At 26.1% G+C, this 25229-nt stretch overlaps 1 protein-coding gene across 1 annotated transcript in view; it reads left to right on the top strand.

The window, feature by feature from the left end:
* The window catches only part of LOC129969050 (hemicentin-1-like), a 456303-nt gene that overhangs the window by 409837 nt on the left and 21237 nt on the right, over positions 1 to 25229 (top strand). The window contains exons 10-11 of the mRNA XM_056083458.1: positions 3189 to 3219; positions 24560 to 24663. Coding sequence (XP_055939433.1) covers positions 3189 to 3219; positions 24560 to 24663 — 135 coding nt within the window. The remainder of the gene's footprint in view (positions 1 to 3188; positions 3220 to 24559; positions 24664 to 25229) is intronic.

Below are 25229 nucleotides of genomic sequence, written 5' to 3' on the forward strand. Positions count from 1 at the left end.
GATTCCTTATTATAATTTCGGCTATGAGAAACGGACATTGATAAATGAATAGCGATTGATTTAGAGCATTATTTGAGTGAACGGAAATTAGAAACGGCTGCTATGAACAGGTTTCCGGAACGTCTATTACCATTCCGGTATTACTAATAAGTAATTAGAGACGTTGAATAATTCTAAAATAAAGCTCAAATGAATGGGATGGCAACTGAACTAAAACGGCGCCATCTGAAGTAAATGCCCCGTCATCCGTCTGCAACATTTCATATGCAGCCAGAAATGCATAGTAATGCTGGATAGTTCATTGAAAAGCTCCCTCTGGCGATGGTGAATCATACTTCACAGATAAATAAATGGATATATCATTTAGCCAAATATCGTACTTAACTGAGAATGCAAATTAAGTCTGGGAATTTTGAGCGAAAATAGTGACAGCTCTTGATCTTACTTTATATTAATTTCTGTTACAAATAATTATATATATATATATATATATATATATATATATATATATATATATATATATATATACATCAGCAATCAGATTTAATTTGAGAAATCACAATTATCCTAAAACAAATATTTTCAAATTACTTTTTTAGTATTTTAAGAATTAATAAACTTCTTCGTTCCTAATTATTATTTTAAACCAAAGAACGACAGCGTTTTAAGTAGAAATTTTAAATAAATATTCGAAGATTTATTAATAGATTACTGTAAATTTTAGAAATAAATAAGTGAATAATTTTAAATGTAATTTTAATTTTATTTAGTAAATTTTAGGAATAAGTTTGCATTTATATCTTAATTTCCTTGTATTTATTTTTTAACTTTCTCATTCGCAGTTAATAAATGAAAAAAAGTCATTGAATAATATTTTAATTACTAAATTATTATTCATACTAAATTTATTATAAAACAATTATGATTTTTAGTTATCGCCATTTAGTTTTTGAAATTAGCAGCTTATTATGCATATGTGATTAATTTTCTTTTCCACAATTTATATTCAATTTTTTCATTCATTTATCTTGTTTTAGTTTTAATTTTTTACTTTACATAATATATCATGTAAACGGATAGTATATATATTTTTTATTATTGACATCATCTGATGGATTTATATAATAATATTCAATTCAAACCTTATGTACAAATGATAAACTTCCTGATATATTCGATTTAAATGAAAAGAAAACATTATAAAATATAATTCATAAAAGACTTTTCAAAGAAAGATTTTAAAAATTAACATGTAGCCGAAAGCAATAACAAATTTGAGTAGTTCGATTTTTATGCATTTCAAATTCAAATTTATCTTCATGTAACAGAAAATTAAATTATCTTTTAATTTTTATAATTAAATGGAATAATTAAATTTCCGCGTAATTTTTTTAATTAAAGAAGAAATTGAAACTTTTAAAATTTGGAATCTAAAAAAATGTCATGGATAAAAATCCAAGTAAAAGTTTTATTAATATATCGTTAAATAATTCAGAATACAAAAAAGGAATAGCAAAGTGGTTTTTGCACAGTACTTTGTTACTGAATATATATATATATGGAAAATAATGATATAAATACTAATAAGTGCCTTTACTTTCATATTCACAATGGAATTAAAATTATATTTCTGTGTCCATACTTGAATGTTAATGAATAGTCCCTTGAACTTAAAAAAATATTAACAATACAAGAAATAATACATTTAGATTTATGACGAAAAACTGTTTGAAATGTATTCAAATTCATTGTATCGTCTTTTTATTAAAAATGTATTCACTTATTGTACACTAATTAACCCTCTTAAAGAGCCCTATTTAATTATTTTTTTAAACGTGAATGGAAAAATCCATTATATCATTTGTGATTTATTCCATTACCAATATTTTTTTTTCTGAATTACTTTCCTTGATATAGTAGGTTTCTAGACTCTTTTATAATTTTTCAAATAAATTTATCCCTTTTACTTTTTTCAAATGAAACAAATAATGGAGCTGTTAATTAATGAAATATTCTTTATTTTATGATTTTCTGGGTATAGAATATTGCATGCATTTTTTTTAATTTGACGAAAGACGTTAGCATAATCAGATTCTTCTTCGATAAATGTTAATGGTTTAAATAAGATCACTGAAGTCAATCTGATTAGTGTTTTTGATGATATAAATTAATGGTTATACAGATATAATATCGAGATATAAGTGATCTGTTTATAAATTATTATACTTGTCAATTGTTACTGAATAGAAAAAAAAATATGATTTGTTAGATAATAATAAAAAGTGTATTTCATGAAAAATATTGTTGGAATAACAAAACTTAATAATTGAAAATTACAATATTATAAGATACATATTTAAACAGATTAATAACATTGATGACAGATAATTAACATTGATGAACCTACATTTCCCTTTCTTTCCAATAAAACGTGTTAGACGTTATAATAACAATATTAACACACAATAATTAACGTGTATGATTAGGGGATAAAGAAATTGTACTCATTTTAGTTCCCTTGAATAGATTTAACAAAAGAATTGAAATGTATTAATTGTGAATTGATACAATTTTACGTTTTCAAATAACTCACATTTGACATTTTACCAGTTTAATAACATCATTTCAACAAACATACTTTTAATTGATGGATGTTTCAAAAATAAAATTTTTTCATAAAACTAAAAACTAAATGAAACTAAATTATCATTTTCTTTATATAAAATAATTAGTTATATATCCAAAGAAATAATTTTTTTAAATAATAATATTATATAGCCTCTGGATATAACCAAAAATGATAATCATATATTTGAATAAAATGTGGCTAAAATGAAATAAAGATATATGTTCGTTATGAAATAAAAAAATATGTTAATTATTTTAAAATATTACAAATTATATGAACTTTCCTATCTAAGCTCCACATATATAACATAAATTAATAGAAAAGAAATTACCCCTTCTGGGACACCCTGTCCTAGCAGACGATTTATCTTCATTTCATATTCAAAATTCAAGATTTGATATGAATAATTATGAAGAATAAAATACTGAAAAAAATTATATTGTTAAAAATATTAATATAAAAGGATAATTCTTTAATTAATAAAGATAAATTTTTATTTAATTTTATAGTAAACAAATATCTGCAAAATAATCTAATAATATTTTTTTTTTCTTTGTAGATTGCCAAGGAGTATCTGGTGTTTCTGATAAGTAAGTTTAATGCATTTTTTATCATTGTCTGATTCAAATATTTTATGATTTTATTTTTTATGGCAAAGGAATTTTTGAATTTAAGAACATTTGTATTTAAATGCATTCACGTTACTTCTATGACAATAAAGACCTTGCAAAATTGCAGGTCCAAAAAGTAACAGAAAATGGCGAACAGTAAATTCTTTCAATAACTGAAAAATCAATCACTTATGTATAAAATTTACATTTTTTGCCAGTTTGCAACCTAGAAAAAAAAAAGCTTTCAGTTTTCGTTTCAACAGCATCAAACGTTTCTCTTATTGACCAGATGTATGAGTTTGAATAAATAAGTAAGTTTTATAGCTTTACCTTAGAAAATGAAGCATAAAAAGTAAACTATTTTGGTGAATAAAATGCAATTTTTTTCCTGACTTTTAAGAAATTCTTCTCCCAGGGCGAAGTAATATTTTATCCATAAAAAAGAAATGAAAACACTGGTATTTTTCTCCATTCTCTCCCCATAAATCGAACATTTTTAAATTTTGAGGGAACTTTTTTTTTTCCGTTCATATGTAGGATGTAAAATATCTAAAATGTCTGAAAAACTGAAGTCCGGCATAAATCAAAAGAAATAGACAGAAAACTTTAGTGAAGATAAAAGTAAGAAAAAAAAGAATGTGAAAGACCCACAAGGGCTCAAAAAGTAGGTGTATACTCCGACATAAGTAAACGCTGTAGCAAATGTTAAGTTTAAATTTATGCTCCGAAAAAATTACTTTCCTGTATCTTTCGCGCCGTTTATAGAATGAAATTCTCTGAATTCTGGAAAGACGGGGGCTTCTCTTTTTTAAATAAAATAGTAAACATTTTAGACAGTCAAGTCAGAAACTTTTATGTTGTATACTTCTGGGAGATTTATGTGAATTTCCTTTCTTCTGTACCTATTCATTTTAGATGTAAGGCATTGTAGACAGCAGAAATTCATGCTATTTGACCTAGGAGGATGTTTGAAAAATTTAAGACATTACAGTGCTGCGTTCTATGCATCTAAAATTCATAATATGGATTTGAAGATTTATTTAAAGTTAGAGTTAATGCAAACTAAAGGGAAAGCTTTGTATGTTTATTCTAATGTTTAAACTGTAATGATTGTTGTTGTTTTTTTGTTATTCCTCATATAAAAGAAACTATCTGCATTATATTATGATTTCAAAATTAACCTTTATTTAATACTACATTACGTAAAAAAAGAAAATGCGAATTATGATACCACATTTTTGATTATTTATCATATATAAATAATTATATATTATATATAATAATTATTATTATGTATAATATTGATTATTTATTATATACTTTATTATATGTAATAAAATAAAGGCTGTACCATCAGAGCTTTCACCTTTATTTGTGTCTTAAAGCAAGTGGAGTACCAATTATCTATTAAGATCGTCCCTTCCTCCCACATCACTGAAATGAACTCTTTATTCTTTAATATTTAATAAACGTTTTTTCCAGTTTTCTTATTTTAGACCCACACATTAGGAAAATTTCATTTCAAACCAGGTAAAATAAGAATTGCTCAGGAATATGAGAAAAGTTGCAAACATTATCATTTAATCCTCTGCATAACGGATATATGTTTCTTCATCAAAGTTCCGATCATAAGATGTTTACGAGTTGTTCTAATTTCATTAATTAAGTGTCAATAAGATTGCAGAAATTTCAGATGTTTTTTTGAAAAGTTTGAGTATATTACAATCTATATTTATTATATAATATATATAATGAATTATAGGTGCCATAATTTTAAATCATCGTTAATTGGAAAGGGTAACATATAAATATACAACAATAATTGGGATCTTTAAGCAACATTGATTCCAATTTCGTATTTAAAATATTGTGGGCATTGAGTTTCGGTGTTCTGTCAAGAAAATACAAAAAATAAATATACTAAAAACATGCGCAAAAATCGGAAATAAACTGAAAGACACTAACATTTGGGAAATGAAATAGGAATCTGAGTTTAGGTATGTGGGATATATAATTCCTCATATACGTTAACATATCATAAGTCATATGTTTGGTTTGGTGTATTCCCACTTTTGTTTGTTAAATAATATATTTATTCTTATGAACTTCGCATGAATAAGTTGTAATTATTATTATAGCTGTGTAGTTATGCATTTTAAAAACTAAGAAATTTAGAAAATTTATCATCATAAAGAAGTAATATTTAAACAAAAACTTACAATAATAATAAATATGCTATATTTTTATCTTATTGAATTCTTATTTATTCTGTGTGTACGACATATTAAATTTGCTATGATTGAAAGGACGTGGCCGAAATATACACGAGAGTCCTAGGTTTGAAGACCTTTTCTACTGAAGAGTTCCATGTAAATGAAATCAATGCACTCTATTCGTCAGTATGAAATACCAGCTCTCTGGTTTGATACAACGGATTTATCAGCTGAACTGTCGCCGGAACTTTAGAGGTTCGGCGTTACACTAAAGTGAATAATAATAAGAATAAAAAAGAATCATCTGACCAAGGTGTAAACTTACTAAATCCTTTCTGTGATGGCCTTCATGCTGCTTCAGAATAAAACGAATAATTTAGGTAAATGGACTATTAATTTTAATATTATTAATAAGTAAAATGAAAATAGATAAAATTGTACCACTGTAAGTGTAACAAAATGTTTTCAATCAAACAAACTCTTATTGCAAAATATCTTACTTTACGAGGGAAATAATTGTAGATTGATTGAAAAAAAGTATGAAGAATGCCTTTAAAGGCTTTTGGAAAATATATATCAATGATTTTTTATTGCTTGCCATTAATTCCTTTCTATTTTTTATGTTTGATTAAGTATAGCAGAGTTACAACCATACTTTTTAATACGTCATATTTAAAAATCAGGTTTTTTTTTTTTTAAATCTTATTTTCTCCATATTGCAAAGTTTTAAATCTGGTAGTTTTGCAGTTCCACCGTTAGAACAAGATATAAATTGAATATTCTCATGCAGATGTTTCACTTGATAAATATTTAACAATTGCAATAATTCTGAATCTAATTTTAAATATTTCCTCAATCCATTTTCAAAGTTTCAGGAGGATGTAATATTATTAATAATATTGTCTAGCAATGTCTGAAATTTACTTCAGTGTATTCAGTTAGCTGAAATATAAATAGAAGTCTCTCAGAGAACTATTAAAAATTTTGTTTGAAATAACACATTCTTATCAAAGAATTGTAGTGAAAAATAATAATTTCATTTTTTTATGGATATCTTCACATCAGAAAAAAATGTGAAGCTTAATTTCCCTCCGAAATAAAAATTAATATGTCCTTCCCATTTAAAAATCTCTGTCAATGAAATAAATATTTCGAAAATAATTCGGAAATAAGAAAACATCTTTATCTGTTAAATTTATTGGAAAGGGGAATGTTTATATGTAATTTACACAAACATTTCAAACATTTTCTTTGTAAAATATCTTATAGATTGATATGTATAAATATAACATCGATTTCAATACAGAAAAATATATTATCTTTATAAATTGAATTAAATTTAGTACAAAAATGCGGTGTATAATTTATAGTTTTCTGTTTCTTTCTATTCTGTAATAAGAAAACATCTTTATCTGTTAAATTTATTGGAAAGAGAAACGTTTATATGTAATTTTCACAAACATTTCAAACATTTTCTTTCTAAAATATCTTATATAGACTGATATGTATAAATATAACACATCGATTTCAATATAGAAAAATATATTATCTTTATAAATTGAATTAAATTTAGTACAAAAATGCGGTGTATAATTTCTGTTTCCAAAAGAAAATGCGTTATCTTTTTTTATTAAAGTTATAGATTTGTGATTTTTTTTTTTATAATTAAGTGGAATCATTTTCAATTATCTCTTATTAAACTGATACCTTCCATTTTCTATATAAATTCAATATATGGATCCGCTTATACAAATATATACAGAAAGCTAAAAGAGTAATTTCATAGAAAAGAATTTAATAACATGGAATTATATGAAACAAGAATTATGTACTGCTAATGACGCCAGTCTATAATGTATTCTGAATGAATCGCAAAACAGGCACTTGCAAAGCATTCAATTCAATAATTAGATCGTGTGACACTCTTTTTTAAAGACAGTTCTAAGAATTTAGAAAATACAATACGCATTTTTTCGGCGTCTTTCCAATTACTCCAGCATAATTAGCTCGCAGACTTTATTATCCAAAAAGAAGAAAATGAAGGAACAAAAACTTAACTCTAAGAAGTTTAAAGAACTGGATTATAAAAAAAAAATATTAAGGAAACGAGGAAAAAGTTCAGCAAATTGAATAGGCTTCAGGAACACTTACTTCTCCGTTTTCTTTTGGGCAGAGAAAGTAAATTGAAAGATCAAGCTTCTGTGCTTTTAATTTGGAAACTTAGCTCGTAAATGGAAAAGATAATTTAATGAGCATTACACAAAGAGTTTCGACTAATTTATTTGAACTTAAAAGGATTTGACTCGAAATATGTAGGATGTTTTTAGATACCACTGTGTTTTGTCAATTGTTTTTTTTATATATATGCTTTATTTTATAAAGGGCTCGAGTTTGCATTTGCATGTATATTAAATTAGCACATTTAAGTAGAATTGTTAAAAAAAAAACCGTGAGTGGAGATCAAAGATAAAATATTTATATTTATCTAAGGGAAAAGAAAAACGATGTTAAAAAATCATATCCTCTAATATATAAGTTGTATAAATAAATGCATGTAGCTGAAAATTATAAATTGTTGCAAATGTTTACATTTTATATACATTTACTTATTATATATTGAGCCAAATCAAATATGTGATAATAAAAAGAGAATGATTGAAAATTCCAAGATGATATTTTTTGTAGTTATTGAAATTTCATTAAATTATATTTTTCGATCTAGATTTTGACAAATTTTGACAATGAAAAAATATTCAGTGTTGGGGAAATAATAAAAACTATTGTGGATTTTTACTATCTTTTATAGGAATTATAAAGTAAATACTGAATTCGTTCCCGAAACTTTAACAAAAATCCATGTTTCAGAACTCTCTAAGTTCGAAAGATACACTTTTAGCCTTTTGTCTCTCCATCTGTCTGTCTATCTGTGAATATGAAAACAAAACGCTTTAAGCTAGAAAGATGAAATTTGGCACGTATTCTTCATACATATTACAATAAAATTTTGACCGACATTCAAAGAATGTCCGAATATATGCTAACGTGATTACTAAAAAACAAAGAACGCTAACTAGCTGAAATTTGATAACTACAAAACGAAGCGAGCAAGCTGATTGAAATTTGATACACAGATTTAATACCTGAAGAGTACATTTTTTTAAAAATCAGATTTGATACATAATGTATCAGGAGACTGGCCATCTCTTGGACAGTACTTTGAATGGAGAGAAAATCAGATAACTGACAACCTTAATGATTTGAGTGCAATCAATTTCATATACTAAATATATGAAATTTGGTATGTGATTATTCGACTGTAATTACAGTTCTACGTCAATTTCGGTTTCAATTGATTGAGAAAAAGGTGTATTAAACATAAATTCACATTTCGGATACTATTTGCTAAATGTTCGGAATCAATTGCCGAAAACACTTCTCAAAGATGAGACGGTAAATAGCCCTATTAGACAATAGCCCTATTTTGTAATTATTCTTCGCAGATGCGATGCAAGGTATTTGTGGCGTAACTCAAAGTTCGTAATTCTATGCAGGATAATAGGAATAACATCTTCCGTTAAAAGTTGGGGACACCTTTGTAGAGACCATACCACAAATTATATTATTATATGTTAAAATATGTAAAAATTATTATATGTAAAAATTAATAAGAAAGCGGTGAGACACATGTGGCTAGATCCTATCTGATGAAATTGAATTTCGTTAAGTTTACTTAATGATTTCATTCTAATTCCCGTTGGTTTTACTAGGATTTTATCAATGTACCATTCTTGTTACCCATAAGAGTTTATAAATTTAGGAGAAAAATAAATAACTTTTAATTTTTATTTTTTATTTTTTCACTAAAAAAATAATAAAATTAACTATAAACATAAATAAATTATTTCATCTATACAAGTAAATAAATAAATACGAGTGGTTAATTTATGAGTTATTGAACTTAATTATTTTGTTGAATTTCAAACAGAACTACTAATGATATTATAATGTAGGTTTTTTTGGTTTCGGAAAATTTTGTGATACATGAAAAAAGAATTTATTCTTTTACAAGAATTTCAAATACTTGCACATTTAACTTTCTTTGATAGCATTAGATGTCCCTTTATTGAAGTTGTAAACGTGTTTAAAGGTAAACAAACTTTATGAAACTAATGAAATATATGAATTATCTAAGCAAAAGTATTATTTTACAATATTAAAACCAGAAACTAATTTTACTTATAGCTAAATATTGTTTATAAGTTAAATTATAGTTTTAATTGGCGATTTGATTTCATGGAGCTGATATTATTTCTAACAAATACTCAAAATTTCCATTGTTTATGGTTATTTCACTAAATGTATAGTAAAAATTTTCATTGTTTCTTTTTTTTTTTCATATATCCTTAGATAGTTTTTAACCTACAATTTAAGAATAAAATTTTCATGAAGAATTTGAGCATAATACTGACGTGATTTGATATTGACATGAACCTATGATAATTTTCATAAAAAAAACAGGAAAAAATCATTCCTATTTTATTTCACGCTACACGATCTCACGCTTCTAGACATTAGGATAATGCCAAGCTTTCATCGTGTCTTCTGTAAGAACTACAAATACAGAAGTTTTCTCCTTCTTTCATATTTTACTTTACTATTCTACCAAGAGTCCGCTGAATAAAAAGAAGATGAGGTACATAAATCAGCAAAGAAAAGAAAACGATATCCAAAGTAAAGCTAGGGTTGTTTTTTCTTCATTTCTCATTTATTCGCAGGTGTGTTTTCTGTTTCTATATAACGATAAAAAATATTTATTCGCACCGAGTTTGCTTTTCTCTTCACTGTTCTTTTGTACACAACAGAATCTTTCAAACTATCGTTTGGCATTGGAGAACTTTGGTCTAATGTCAAATAGCATAAATAAATATTATATATGATTTCCCGTTTGTTATAATTGCATACATGCATTTAAATATACGCATTAAGAATCAAGGTTAGTGTGCAATTCATTGTCCTTTTTTTAATATTTTGGTGCAATCATATTGGCAACGGTAAAAGCAGAAATATCCAATTTTTATTTTAAAGATGAAATCTTGAGGAATAACAAATAAGTACCAATGTGCGAAAAAGAAATTGGAATAATTATTATCAAGAATTTATGAAATTAAGGAAAACAATAAAAATATATATAATCACAATAATATCGCAATTATAAATCATCTAAGCTGATTTCATATCTTTAATTCAAACTTTACTTGGCGATAATTATACTTGTCGAATATATTTAATTTTGTATATATTATATATTCTTTTCACCCTATTCAAAGAAAATTAAACCAATACAGCATAAATTTAGTTTGCTCATTTGAGCGTGACGTATTTCAGATTTCTTGTTTTCGCCCAGATGACATCTGTTGATGAATAACAATAAACAATTTTCATTTAATATGGTTTTCTTTCAAATATGTTAGACCCATTTTTTTTTATTTCGCTTTTTCTGGTATTGACAAAATATTAAACTTCATCTCGGTTTCTATCTAGATATATGTTAAACGAACATTTTTTTTCTCCTTTATGCAGATTGAATTTATTTATTTGTACCACAAACTACACTTTGAAAAAAAAAACTCCTATGCATAAAACAATAAAAAGAAAATGACAATCAAAATAAAGAATTCATACCTTTAGTCTATATCTCGTTTGTTTAGTCTCTCTTCTGACTGTTTAACTTCAGGTTCTGAAAAAAGGATACTGCTTTCAAAAAATTTGCTTTATATTATACTTTATTATATGCATTTGAAAAATAATAGTTTCAATTAAAAAATTTTATCAATCTTAATATTATAGAAATAAACACTAGATGCAGTTGATAAAAAATATTGATGATACATTTCTTATCTGTGCAAATTGCAAAGTTAATTTATGTTATATTTATTTATTTATTTAATTTTGATAGTTTATTTAGTTATTTTCATACATTTTTAATTAATTAATTTTGATAATGCTCCAATAACTTTATCACTAAAAATTATCTTTTTGTAAAATAAATTATATAATGTAAATTATTTATTATACATCTACTAGTGAACTTTTGCTTTCAGGCGTTTTGAAGTGACTAGTGAGCAAATTCCTGGTAGTTCTGTATTGCCTATATATAAATTAAGATTCTAACTCTGCTGTCCTAATACATGCATTAGTTCCGATTTTGTGAGGTTAATTTAATTTATGCTTATGAAACAAATATTTTACTTAATTCATCATTTCAGGAAAAATCCTTTTTCAGCTCTTTAAACTACTCATGCATTTTTATTGTTACACAAACTTAAAAAATATTTTTTTCTTAACATAAATTAAAAAAAAAAAACAGAATGTTTCGTAAAGAATTTCCGTTCTAATAAAACTTGAAAATATCTGACATATGACAAGGAACTTGAAGTGAAATATCATCGACTTCCAAATAATATTGATGTTATATATATATATATTTATTAAAAAGTATAGATCAAACATTTTATAAGAAGCCTTGAGAAAATCAGTCTTTTAATATTTTACACAAGATGATCTCACACTACCAAGTTTTCAGATAATATTAAGCTCCATCTTGAGTTCTATAAAAACTACAAACAGAGAAGATTTTTTTTAATGTTTTACTTTACCTTTTTGCCACTAGCTTTTTGTTAAAGAAAAAAAAACTGAGGTTCATAAATCAGCAAAGAAAAGAAAGTGATATCCAAAGTAAAACAAGCCTTCTTTTTCCTCCATTTCTCGTTTATTCGCAAATGTATTTTCTTTTTCTCTAAATTGATAAAGATTAGTTCTGTTTTTCTGGTAGCTATCCTTTGGTATAGAAAAATCTTTGAGAAATGGTGCTTCGTTATAAAAATTCATGTGATAGTTTTCATTTAAAAGAAGTGTGATGCAGAAATTAAATATTTGCTCTGATCTGATTCGCCGTATAAATCTCGATGCAAACAATTATGGCTGATTCTAATTTGAATTTTTTTACTATATTTTCATCCTGAAGAAAATCATACTTTTGTTTTGTCTGACATATTTTACAAATATATAAATTTTTATTATATATTTCATGAAATATTTTAAACCAAATTTACAGTTTTATATTTGTAGACGTTTTGTGCTATTTTCTTGCGTAGAGAAAAGTCTTTGAAACTGCGGTTTGTTGATAGAATACTTCTTTCAGAAAATGCATGAAATAACTAAAAATCTTTAACTACTCCTGTTTTTGATATAATTTTTGAATTTCTTTTTTAAAAGGAGCACCCTTTAAATAAAATTGATATTTTTATTTTTCCATCAATCGTTTGCTAGTTTTTAGCCCATATTTGAGTTGGAAACAATTCACTCTAATTTCTTATGCTGTAAATATTTTCTATTCGCATGGAAAGAATAAGGAGAAGCCTGAAAAATATCTACTAAATAAAATTATTACTTGAAATTCTCGAAAAGAAACTATAAAAAATATAGTTCTATATTGATAACAATACAACAAATACTCACAATTATATATTAAATGATTTGTACGTTATTCTTTGATGTTCGATTGCATTGGAATTAGAACTGCATATCATCATTTATTTTATTTTAATACTTACGAAGGCTTCTGAAGTAACTTAGATTCCAAATAAAATTATCTAGAATCTTAGCAATGATTAATGAGTTTATTTGTTGGTGTCATTACATTTCGTGATTGATGCATTTTGTTAAATTTACGTATTTATCAAATTTTTTATGCACTGTATGATATTCACTTGTGACGTTTCCAAACTTTCAGCTAAAAAAAGTAATTCAGTTAAAGATGATACAAAATTTTCAGCGAATCCTTAACATTCTTTACGGATTAATCATCTATGGTCGCATAATTGAATAAATATGCAAATATGTCCCATAGCAAGTACGTTTTAGTAGTATAGTCTAATTAGATAATAGAAAAAAAAGCTTAGGAATAAATATATTGCTGACGATGCTCTTTGAAAGCATCATTTTGATGGAGTACAACTCAATAAATTAATTGTAGAATTATCCCCTGAGGTACAATTATATTAACAGGATCAAAACTTTCTCTAAGTGCATTTTAATGTTTTATCAAGAATCAATTAATATTTGCTCTTTTCAGGATTATTATATATATATATATATATATATATATATATATGATCAAAAATATAAGCATTATGAAAATTTCCATTAAAAACTATTTCTGAAACAATTTAAAAAAACTAAAATTATTTCTGAATCAAACTAAAAAAGAACAATTGCATTTAGAGAGCTCTAATGCTGCTACTACTAAAACACAGATGAACGTAACCAAATTAGTAATAATAAAAAGGAATAAAAATATAATCAGAAGTACAATAAAAAATAAAATAAAATTCCGGGCTGAAGATTTTCTCAAGGGTCACCCTCAGGCAGGGATTCAAAACAAGGGATTTTTTTTCTGTGAGGGGTCTGAATTTTTGTCCAACAATATCGGTTCCTCATGATTGACAATGTTGTTGGACAAAAAGTCAGACCCCTCACAGAAAAAATCCCTGCCTGAGGGTGACCCTTGAGAAAGCCTTCAGGTCGGATTCTTACTTTATATTATATATATATATATATAATATTCTTCTTTGGAAGATGTGAAGCTATATAAAGTTGTCCTGTCTAATAGTTAATCTTTAAATCTTCCTAAATATATACTTCTTATTGGAAAATTGGTCTAAGTGATGTAAATACTTTAATTGTAGGTCTTTTAAAAATATTAAATTTAAACTTTTATACTATTTCTTTCTCCTGTAAGTCATATTTAGAGAGACATTCCTAAGACACTATCAATTTTAACAACAGATTTTTCAACTATTCCTCGAAAAATAGGTTCTATTGTTTTAGGTTAATGAATTTTCACTTCCAGAAAATGCAAGTATTGATTTACAGGTGGTTTTTGATCTTTCATTTGAATGATCTAAAACTCTGATTGCCAAAACTTTATTATTCTGCGAGTTTTAGTAACATACGGGTTTAAAATAATTATGTATCAAACAAATTTTACAGATTATGGCTAATAGGATTACCAGTTTTTTTTAAATTTTATTTGAATTGCATCTATTGACACAAATAAGCTAATATATAATTCTTTGTATCATTTAAAATTTTTTACAGTTTGAATTATACGCCCATCATCAATGTTAAAATGAATTATCGGGTAAGCTACAATCATATATCATTGGTTACAATGGGAAGTCAATTTTGCATTATTCATAAATTTTTCATGAATTATTAATTATTACATAAGATGAATCAACGATCACTGTAAAAAATTTTTTTCCAAATGATTCAATTACTTATTTTTTTATGAGCAAAGCGATTTTATTTATATCCTCTAAATATAATTAATAATTTTTCTCAGAATTACATATATTGATACAGACAAGCCAATATATAATTATTCACCCCATTTGGAACCTTACCCCAGCTGAAATTACACATCCTCTCAAACGGCAAAAATATTATCTGTTGAACTACAATTAGAATGGACACCATGTTTTATTTGTTATAATGGAAAACTAATTTTATATTATTCATATATTTTTCCTGAAATATTAATTATCAGATAAGAGCTCAGAATCAGAATTATTAATTATCAGAATATATCAGAATTATTAATTATCAGATCACTTTAAAAGTTATTTTTCTTTAATGAATCCCTTTCTTATCTCTACTGAGTAAATCAATTTTATTTTTATCCTCTTAATATAATTTACAATTTTTAACAGAATTATATATATTGACACAAACAAGTCACTATATAATTTTTTGCATCATTTGAAGTTTTTTTCCAGCTAGGAACTGTACGCTCATCTCTAACGGTAAAATATTATCTAATGAGCTACAATTAGAATAGACATCATATATTATTGATTGCAATGGAAAACCGATTTTATATTATTCATATATTTTTCAAGAATAATTAATAATCAGATAAAATGTACGATCACTTTAAAAGATTTTCCTTATTAATGATTCTCTTATTTACTGTGAACAAAGCGATTTTATATATATCCTCTTAATATAATTCATAATATTACAAATCAAAATTACATATATTGACACAAACAAGCCAACATATAATTATTTGCCACATTTGAATTTTTTTTCCATCTGGAATTACACGCCCATCTCTGACAATAGAAAAATTTTGTGTTGAGCTATAGTGAGATTATATCATGTATTTCTGGCTACACCATTGCAATCAGTGTCTTACTGATTGCAATGGTTAACCAGTTTTGTATCATTCATAAATTTTTCATGAATTATTAATAATCAGAAAAGATGAATTAATGATCACTATAAAAGAATTTTCCTTACTAATGATTCCATTTCTTATTTCTCATGACCAAAGCGATTTTATTTATATCCTCTTAATAAAGTTTGAAATAGCTGTTCTTGTAGTATCTGCTGAAGAACAAAAATCTTTATATTGTTAAAGTCCCCTCGAAAATATTTGGTGCGTATAATAACTTTCCCAGCACTCTTCAGGATCAGCGAGTTTTGCGCTAGAAAGTTTACACTAGTTTCTTTTCTTTTCTTTTTTTTCGTTTTCTTTGAGAGAAGAAAGAAGCTTTAGCGGTCATGATCACATTATTTTCCTCTCCACTGTCTTGATGTAGAATTAGGTTACCAATCTTAAGCCCGAAATAGGAACATTGTACACTTCTTTGCTTGTGATTTCTTTCATGTCTACTTTTCTTTCCTCTTTTTTTATGAGGAAAGAAGGGAAAACTCTAACTAAAGCACAATTTTGTCAGTTTTTTTTTCTTTTGTTTAAAGCAATTGCCGACTAACGATTGAATTTTTTGCTTAAATGCTGTACAGAAAACGGAAAGTAGTTTAATTTCATTAATTCCTTAAAGTTAGGTTTATCTTTTTTCGAACATAGTTTAAATTGGTGGTTTCTTATTTATTTAATGGAATCAGATGTTGTGGTATCATAGTCGCATGACAGAGAGAAAATATATATATATTCTAACACAAAGCTATGGCTTAATATTATAAACATCGTGATACAGAATACACAGTTTATTTTAAATTCAAACTTGTATTGCAGATTTCATAATCATGAGTGTTTATTAACAATCTTGTCTCATAATGACAGAATATATGAAAGATCTTTAAAAAATCTTATTTTATAATTGCTACTAAATATATAATTTTACACCTTTAACAATTTAAATTATATTAAAATTCCTTGAAAAGTTTTTCTCATTTTTTTTCAAATAATAGTTTTAATAGATGGATAAATTGTTTTCTTGTGTTACATTCACACATAGTATAACAAACCTAACTTCATTTAGAATGTATATCAAAATATAATTTATAAAGTTTCTAAATATTTAATTCATTTTCCATATACATTTTATGGAAACTGTTACTTAATTATGTAATAAGGAACCATCAACCCAAAAGTAATCATTGTGAAATTCAATTAAAAAATTTGTTCCATAACCAAACAAATAAAAGATACATTGTATTTACAGAGCGCTAATGCTGCTACAGCAAAAATACAAATGAACTTAACCAAACTTAAATTTAATAAATATTAAGTTTAATGCAAAGAGAACCAAAAGAAGGATATGATGAACCAACCTGAAAACATTCTCATAATTCACCCTCAGACAGGGAATCAAACAAAGGATTTTTTTTTTCTGTGAAGAGTCTGACTTTCGTCCAAAAATATTGACGCTTCTGGACCCGAAAATCCCAAGAAATTGAGGTTTTGGAGATAAATTTAGTAACATAATCTAATTATGTAATGTTATTTTACTATAAAAGATTTAAAAATTAAGAAGGAGGGAACTAACCTATTTTAATAGTATAATAGAAGTAATAAGACCATGCCAGTACAATAATTTTTAAGAACTTTGAAGAGGAAAAAAATCAGAGAAAGCTATTATTATTTTATATATTATTTCTTCTTTATTATATATATTATACTACTTTTCCAAAATTATGAATTCTCATTTCTCATCCACTTGAAGACATTGAATTGCTTCCAATCGTTTACAGAATACGTCCTTAAACTTTAAAATCTCAGGTTTTCCAATAAAAGTATTTAAAATATTTATCATGATTCAATACATTGAAATAGTATAATCTAATCTAAATTTCCATCATGCTAGATTAGACTATTTTTCTAATTAAATTAAATTTCTATCACGTCAGATCTCACTCCATTAAAATAAAACAAAATCGAAGTTCGGGTAAAATCCTGATTCAATCTTCTTCATTTTCCCCAAACTGGCACACCTTCCGGCATTAACCATTTTTCTCCAATGATTCTTCTGAGCCGTCTATTACGTGTCTCCAAGTTTACTTTTAAATCAAATCTGTTGAATAAACACTTCTTGCAAATCTTTTCTTCGAAAGTAGGTTGCTTATTCATTCACTCTAGCGCTTCCTTTCACAGATTCTTTATACAACCACCAAGGTAGATTGGATCACCATTTTCATTTTATCAGCCCTGCTGACTTTATACACTGCAATGCCGAAACAATACATTGCTTTGAACGTATATCGCAGGTAGATGGCGGTTTTACCGATCCAATATATGTCTCATGTATATTGATGGCTGGGTTTGCTGCTTCAGCTATCTGCCGGAATTGCCTTTGGTGAGGTGAGTTCTCCTAGATACCATTCCAGTAAAAAAGCAGATCTTGAAGAAGAAAAATTCTTAGGTTAGTCTTCAGTACTTAAGATGATATAGACACGTCCAAGGCAAGACGCATTCCGCGGATTTATGTAAGAGTCAAGTATTTCAGAAGGAATTCTTATCATTGAGGGGGGACTATATATAAATTATTTATATGGAAAAATAAGAAATTATCTCAAAAAGTTCTCAATAAGAATTTAGTTGTTATAATGAAAGGCTGACAGTTGAATCATCTTGTAAAAATCCCAGAAATTATAGACATAGGGTAATATTTAATTAAAAAAAACCAGGTAGAATTTCTTTCAAAGTAAAAAATGGTTCAGACTATCTTCCATGCAGGATCAACTGGTGGTTTAATACTAATAAATGATAACCAATTCACATGGGCATGGCAGAAAATAAGCAAACTTTTCTTCAAGATGTCGATTTCTTTGTCGAAATTCAATGAAAAGTAATAATACTAGCAAAAAAAAAAAAAAAAAAAAAACGTACATGTATTGTAAAGTATAAATGTGCAAAAATAAACAAGTTATAAACAACGGAAATCAATTCATAACATTAAATTTAATTCTTACATCATTACATTAATAAAATAAATCAATTTTATTTCTGTATTTTAACAATACAATATATTCGAAGAGAATTTGCAATTATTTCATCAGAAATATATTGTTTGGCGATTTTAGGAAATAATTAATACTTATACAATTTTTAGAAATTATTTATCTTATTATAATATAATACTGACATTATTAGAGATTTGCCTTTAGAGATTTAAGCATAAGTGCTAAAATGATGACCCCTTTTAGAACTTGCAAATTCATAAGAATATAAGCGTTATACTTACATACGAAAAATTCAAAGTACAAAGGCATTATATAGTTGATAAAGAATCTTTAGATACTATATTCAGTAGAGAGCATTAAAAAGCAGAACTTTCACATTTATACTAATTTTATATTTTGTTGAGAAAGAATATTATTAATAATTTATGTGCTCAAAGTCTAATAGAATTCTTCATAGTCTGCCTTGTGGAATAAAAGCAAAATATATTCTGTCTTTCAATGATGTTTTAACAAGAAATTTTAACTACTGAAAAATTTAAAATTAATAAGTTGTATACAGCAAAAGTACCTTATATAGTAAAGTAAAGCATAGTACCTTATTCACAATGGTACCTTATTTTAAAAATAATAAAGCATTTGACAGACACAAAGGTGCATATCTATTTCATGTGAGTATGTATACATGTACATATAACATACGTACTTGATTTAGAATGCGTATTTAGAAATTCCACCAACAATGTTTCAATGAATTTTTAGCACTGTTTTGTTTATGATTATCGTAGTAGATAAAAACAAGATTATATTATAGAATGTTATCTGATAATATAAAAATAGCACAGATACTCATATTGAAATTTATCTTATTTATTGTAACATTATATATTATGTACCAATGAATTATTTTAAAAAGTGTTTCACTTTGCTGTGACTATTTGCTCGGCTTATAAACTACTTCAAACATATCAAGGATTCTCTAACTCTGCTTCTCGCTTTATTCGTCCACAAGTGATGTAAAAAATATCCGTATAAACAAAATATACGAAAATAAATAATAATGAGTTTCATCACTTGTTGGCTATTGCAGTGTAAAATTTTTAGTTCAAAGGAAAAGATTATTAATGATCATATCTCTGGGGAATACATTTTAATGATTTATTCTAGCTCAAACTACGATTAATGGCATTTTTAAACTCAATATTTTAATGAATAAATTCAATGTAATATACAATTATTTTCGTAAGAATTAATGTGCGAATCCATATACACCAATGAAATTAATAGCAATGAAGCTCTTCAAGATTACTAAAGCTCTAATTTAAAGTTACTGAACTTTAAATGGAGCTGAAACAATCCTATGCAAGTAGTTAATGTTTGTTCAAGCTCATTTGCTCACACCTGATGTAAAAATTCCCGTATGCTCAGAATACTAAAATAACTAATAATGAGTTCGTTCACTTGATTTATATTTCAGTTCAAGCTCAATGAGAAAAAATAAATAACGATCTTTTTATCAGGAATAAATCTTAATGAATAATCCTTGTTGAAACTACGATTAATAATATTTAGACCAATATTTTAACGAATAAATTCAACATGATATACAAATTGTATCACATTCTAATAAGATTCAAATGATTTTTGTAAGAATTAATACACCACTCCATATACATCAATGAAATTAATGAAAATAGAGCTTCTCAAAATTATTAAAGCTCTAATTTAAAGTTTCCAAACTTTAAATTGAGTGGAAACAGAACTATGCAAGGAGTTAATGTTTGTTCAAGCTCATTTGCCGACAGCTGATGTAAAAATTACCGTATGCTCAAAATACTAAAATAAATAAAATGAGTTCCGTCACTTGTTTATATATTTCAGTTCAAGTTCATTAATAATAATTCATTAATAATGATATTTTTTTCTCAGGAATATATCTTAATGATTAATCCTTGTTGAAACTACGATTTATAATACTAAGATCAATATTTTAACGAATAAATTCGACATGATTCACAAATTATATCACATTCTAATAATATTCAAATGATTTTCGTAAGAATTAATACACCACTCCACACACATCAATGGAATTAATGAAAATAGAGCTCCTCAAAATTATTAAAACTCTAATTTAAAGTTACCAAACCTTAAATTGAGCCTATGAAACAGACCTATGCAAGGACTTAATGTTTGTTTAAGATCAAACACCTTAAATAAACACAATACAAAAGCCTACTTTTTCTTTGGTTTGTTCAAAGCCCCTGGAAACTTGTGTACTCCAGTCACGCTTGCTCAAAGCCTTACTCAAGAGTTCAACGCAGGAGATCCCTGTGGAGTTATTTTCCCCTTGGACTCAAGCTTTCCACGAGTAACGGTTTTTCTTTTAGCTTTGTTTTTGGATTTTCCGTTCGTTACTTTGAAGGGTATTTATGGCGAAACATTAGCCCAGGCTTACGAGAAAGCTGATCTAAGTATCAATTTAATTCTTCTGGCTCCGTAGACCACAAGCGATGAAGAGCTCTGTAATTGGTATCCTTCTGTTAGGTAAAGTGAAGCTTACATCTTTGTTATTGCTTGTAGTTGTGTCAGCACTGAATTTTTTGACGATGTAACAGGATTGTATAAACAGTAATAAAACAAGGAATCAAACCGAAATGTGGTGATTTACAGGACGTCATCCTACATTTATGAGCTATTTCCTTTGTGTTCCGATCAGATTGGAAATTTCAAGCGATTCTTTTGGATATAATCTTGTATTTCTATAGACAATGTTTATAGAAAATGAAATTGTGAAAAACAGTATTAACATTTAATGGTATACCTTTTAATGGCTATTTTTATAATATTAATAATAACGTTAACACATCGAACAATATTCAGTCACAATTTGAATTGGGTAGTATAGGAAAGGCTTTGAAGAATACTATTAAGAAATTCAGTCGTTTTGAATATTTTCTTAATGCATTGAGAAAAAATAATTTATTTTAACAATATTACATCAATAATAACATTGCTTTAATATCATAACTTGAAAAACACTTGTTATTATTTTATGAAGAAACATTGGTGCATAACAGCAACACTGCTGTAAACATTACAAATTGATGATATAAAATTAGAGTAAAAACATTTAAACCCTAGTAGGAACTAGGTAGGATTCATAAAATGTGCATTCATTAATATTTTAACAGTTATTTATTATGTTTATGGTACATATGAAAAATTTTAGAAGATAAATTTTAAAATATTCAAAGGAAAAAAAATTAAGAAGACGGAAATTATCAGTAGCAACGAAACAATTGATCGCTTGATTACTATTCATTTTTTTCCAGAGGTATTACTTATTCTGATTGGAACAATCATTTACTTTCAAAAAATGATTAAATATATATTTTTTTATTATTTATAGAAAAAAATTCCTGAATGGTATAAATATCAATGCTGTATTCTTCATTTAAGTTCATTTAGAATTTGCAACAAATCTTATTGTCTCCAAATTATCAATAGAAGAGAAGCAGTTGTTTGCTTGACTCTTATTACATTTTTTTCAGAGGTTGTTGTTGATTTCGAATGGAGAAAATAGTTATTTTCGAAATAATAATTACATATATATTTTTTATTATTTATATATAAAAACTAATTAGAAAATTTTGAATGGTACAAATATCAATATTGCATTCTTCATTATAATACATTAATAATTTGCAATAAATCTTATTGTCCCCGAATTATAAATAAGAGATAAACACTATTTTGTAAAATTTTATTCTACTTTTACTGTCCTTTTTACCCAGTAAATAAAGACTTCTGAAAAGCAAACTTTTCTCCTCAGAGAGAAAACATCAAAAGAAATGACCTAATTTATGTAAAATATGCTTAATTCAGCAATTAAAAACGAATTCCACGAACCGTGCTGAGCTTTATTAAGCAATTAGCCACTAAACAAAGCTAGATGGAGAAACAAAGCATGAAAGAAATTCCTCCTGCGCTTCGTTGAAAATGTTTTGAGATAAAAATATTTGTGTTTTAACTTCATCTCTTCCTCTTATTCTAGCATAAATTTTCTGTTTATTTGCGCGGTTCAAAGAGTAAGAGGAGCTAAGATTTTTTGGGGGTGGGTTTAAATATTTATCGGCTTTTTTTTATATTTAAATTCTCAAAATCATGACTTAAAAATAAGAATGAAAAATATTGATTCATTTTATTTATTTTTGATGATAAAGATTATGCCACTTTAAGACTGTCACGTTATATATATTTGATTATTTTTCTTCTATTAAAACAAACAAACAAATGTATTGTGGCTTTTATAGTACGCTACTTTTCTCAAATTTTTCTAACACTTTTGAATGTTATGATATTATGAGAAATCCTCTGTTATTGTCCTTTTTGTTATACTGCACTTTGTAAGAATTTCTTAAAAGAAGATACTCTTCATTTTACAAAGTACGATTCCTGGATTATACCTCCTATACTCTTAAAATTCTAAAACTGTTATTACATTCCTGAAATTCATTTAAAATCAACAACTCAATTTAATAAATATGGTATTTGGTTTACATCCAAATTCCGCAATTTATTTGTTTTGTCATCATTATTTAAATTTGTTTAAAATGATTAATATTATAATCTTTTAATCTGCATATTTTGTGTATTTCTTCTATCCTATTAAATTTCTTTCTCATTTATTTACTCCTAATGTGCAATAAAGCAAATGCATACAATTGTGTTCACTAAAAATAAAAATATAAAATATTACAAACTAGTTAAATTCTCCTATCTAGATTTTAAAACCGTAGAAAAAATTGCTTAAAACCTAAATACGATTCTTTATTTTCGCAAATATAATTATTCCATTATTACAATTTATTTCCTTATTCTTTTCCATAGTGGTCAAGCTGGGCATCAATATTCATTCAACAGTAGAAACATATTTCAGATAGAAAAAATACAAAAACATATAAGAATCAAGTGGGGAAGATTAGGGAATATGAAGAAATATAGAAAAAAGTTTTAAAAAAATGTTCAAACCAAATTAAATCGTAAAAAGAATTATATAATGAAGCAAATAAAATGACATGATCAAAATCACGCTTTCTGAAATATATACAAAAAAAAAAACTCTAGGCAAGAGCCAAATGTAAAACTTCCGTAATAAAAAAAAAGAAATTAAAAAGGAAAATACTATATATATATAAGTAAATAAACGCTTATAGTGTTGCACCTAAAACAGTTATAGTGTAAATAATCCGGAAAAAAAAATACTGTCGTTGTATACATGAAACAAAGGAACAGATGACCTTCTCTGAACAAGAAGGGAAAGAACAGACTATCTACATTGCTGTTTTGAGAAAAAATCACGCATGAAAATTTTTTTGATTTAAATTTAGTATGTATAAATATCAAATGCTTGAACTCTTGAAAATTAAATCTAGAGTAAAAGAATCTACAGATCAGAGACATATTTTAATTTTAATAAATGCTTTCGATAATACTTGTCCAAAATAATGCGATTTCATATTTTGTATAAAGTATTCTTATGTGTGTATAAAAAATCCATTGCATTATACGTATCTTTTTCTGTTTCATAAAATCCGCATGTTGTTTTATAATTTTTTTAAAGTTTTGCATTTGAACCACATATTTAGAATATTTGGCTGTTCACCTGAATTCGAATAAATTGACGATATTTATTGCTATAATAGTCATGTGATACGAATATCTTTTGCACCTCATTGAGAAATCAACTTTTATTGAAATGACATTTGCATTTGAAAATCATATTTAAAAAAAGCCAGATTTTTACTACAAAATTTTTCTTAATCTTATTTCAGATCTCAGACACCCTTAAAGAAAGACACAGATGACATGCCAGATGGAGAAGAAAAAGGACCGGATATCATTCCGGCGAATATTATAAATCGAGCTTATTACACAGGTAAGTCAAATTCAATTGTGGTCCATTATATAGTGAAAGAACTGGTTTATGAACTTCCTATTTCCGTTCTGCGGAGTCTTAAATTTTGGATTTTATTCATTTGAACCGGATGTGGGAATTCTGGGATAAAAGTGTATTCAGTAAATTATGCTGCTGGAGGATTAAACTAGATTTTTTTGAAATAGAAAATCTAGTATTCTAGGGAAGTTATTTTTATGTACATATATAGAACGAGAATTAAGATTTTTCTTCATTTTTATTAAAAACATTGGATAAACGGATGAAATTTTTAAGCTGATTATAATAGAATTATTAATCCTAATCGATACCATGTTTTCGAGAAAATAAATCATGAATATATATTTTATACTTAAAAATAAAGACAAATTTATAATTTGTAGAAAGAAATTTTTTTTATTATTATTATTTTGACTTGGGTAATGTAGAAAAAAAAATCTGTGCATATCCCATACCATTAAGCACACAGTGGTATAATAAATTTTCATTGAAAAAGCAATTTCTTTTATTGTCAAAACATATGGAAATATCTGTATTTTTCATACTCA

Source organism: Argiope bruennichi, chromosome 5 (genome assembly GCF_947563725.1).
Source record: "Argiope bruennichi chromosome 5, qqArgBrue1.1, whole genome shotgun sequence".
In the NCBI taxonomy this organism is placed as follows: domain Eukaryota; kingdom Metazoa; phylum Arthropoda; class Arachnida; order Araneae; family Araneidae; genus Argiope; species Argiope bruennichi.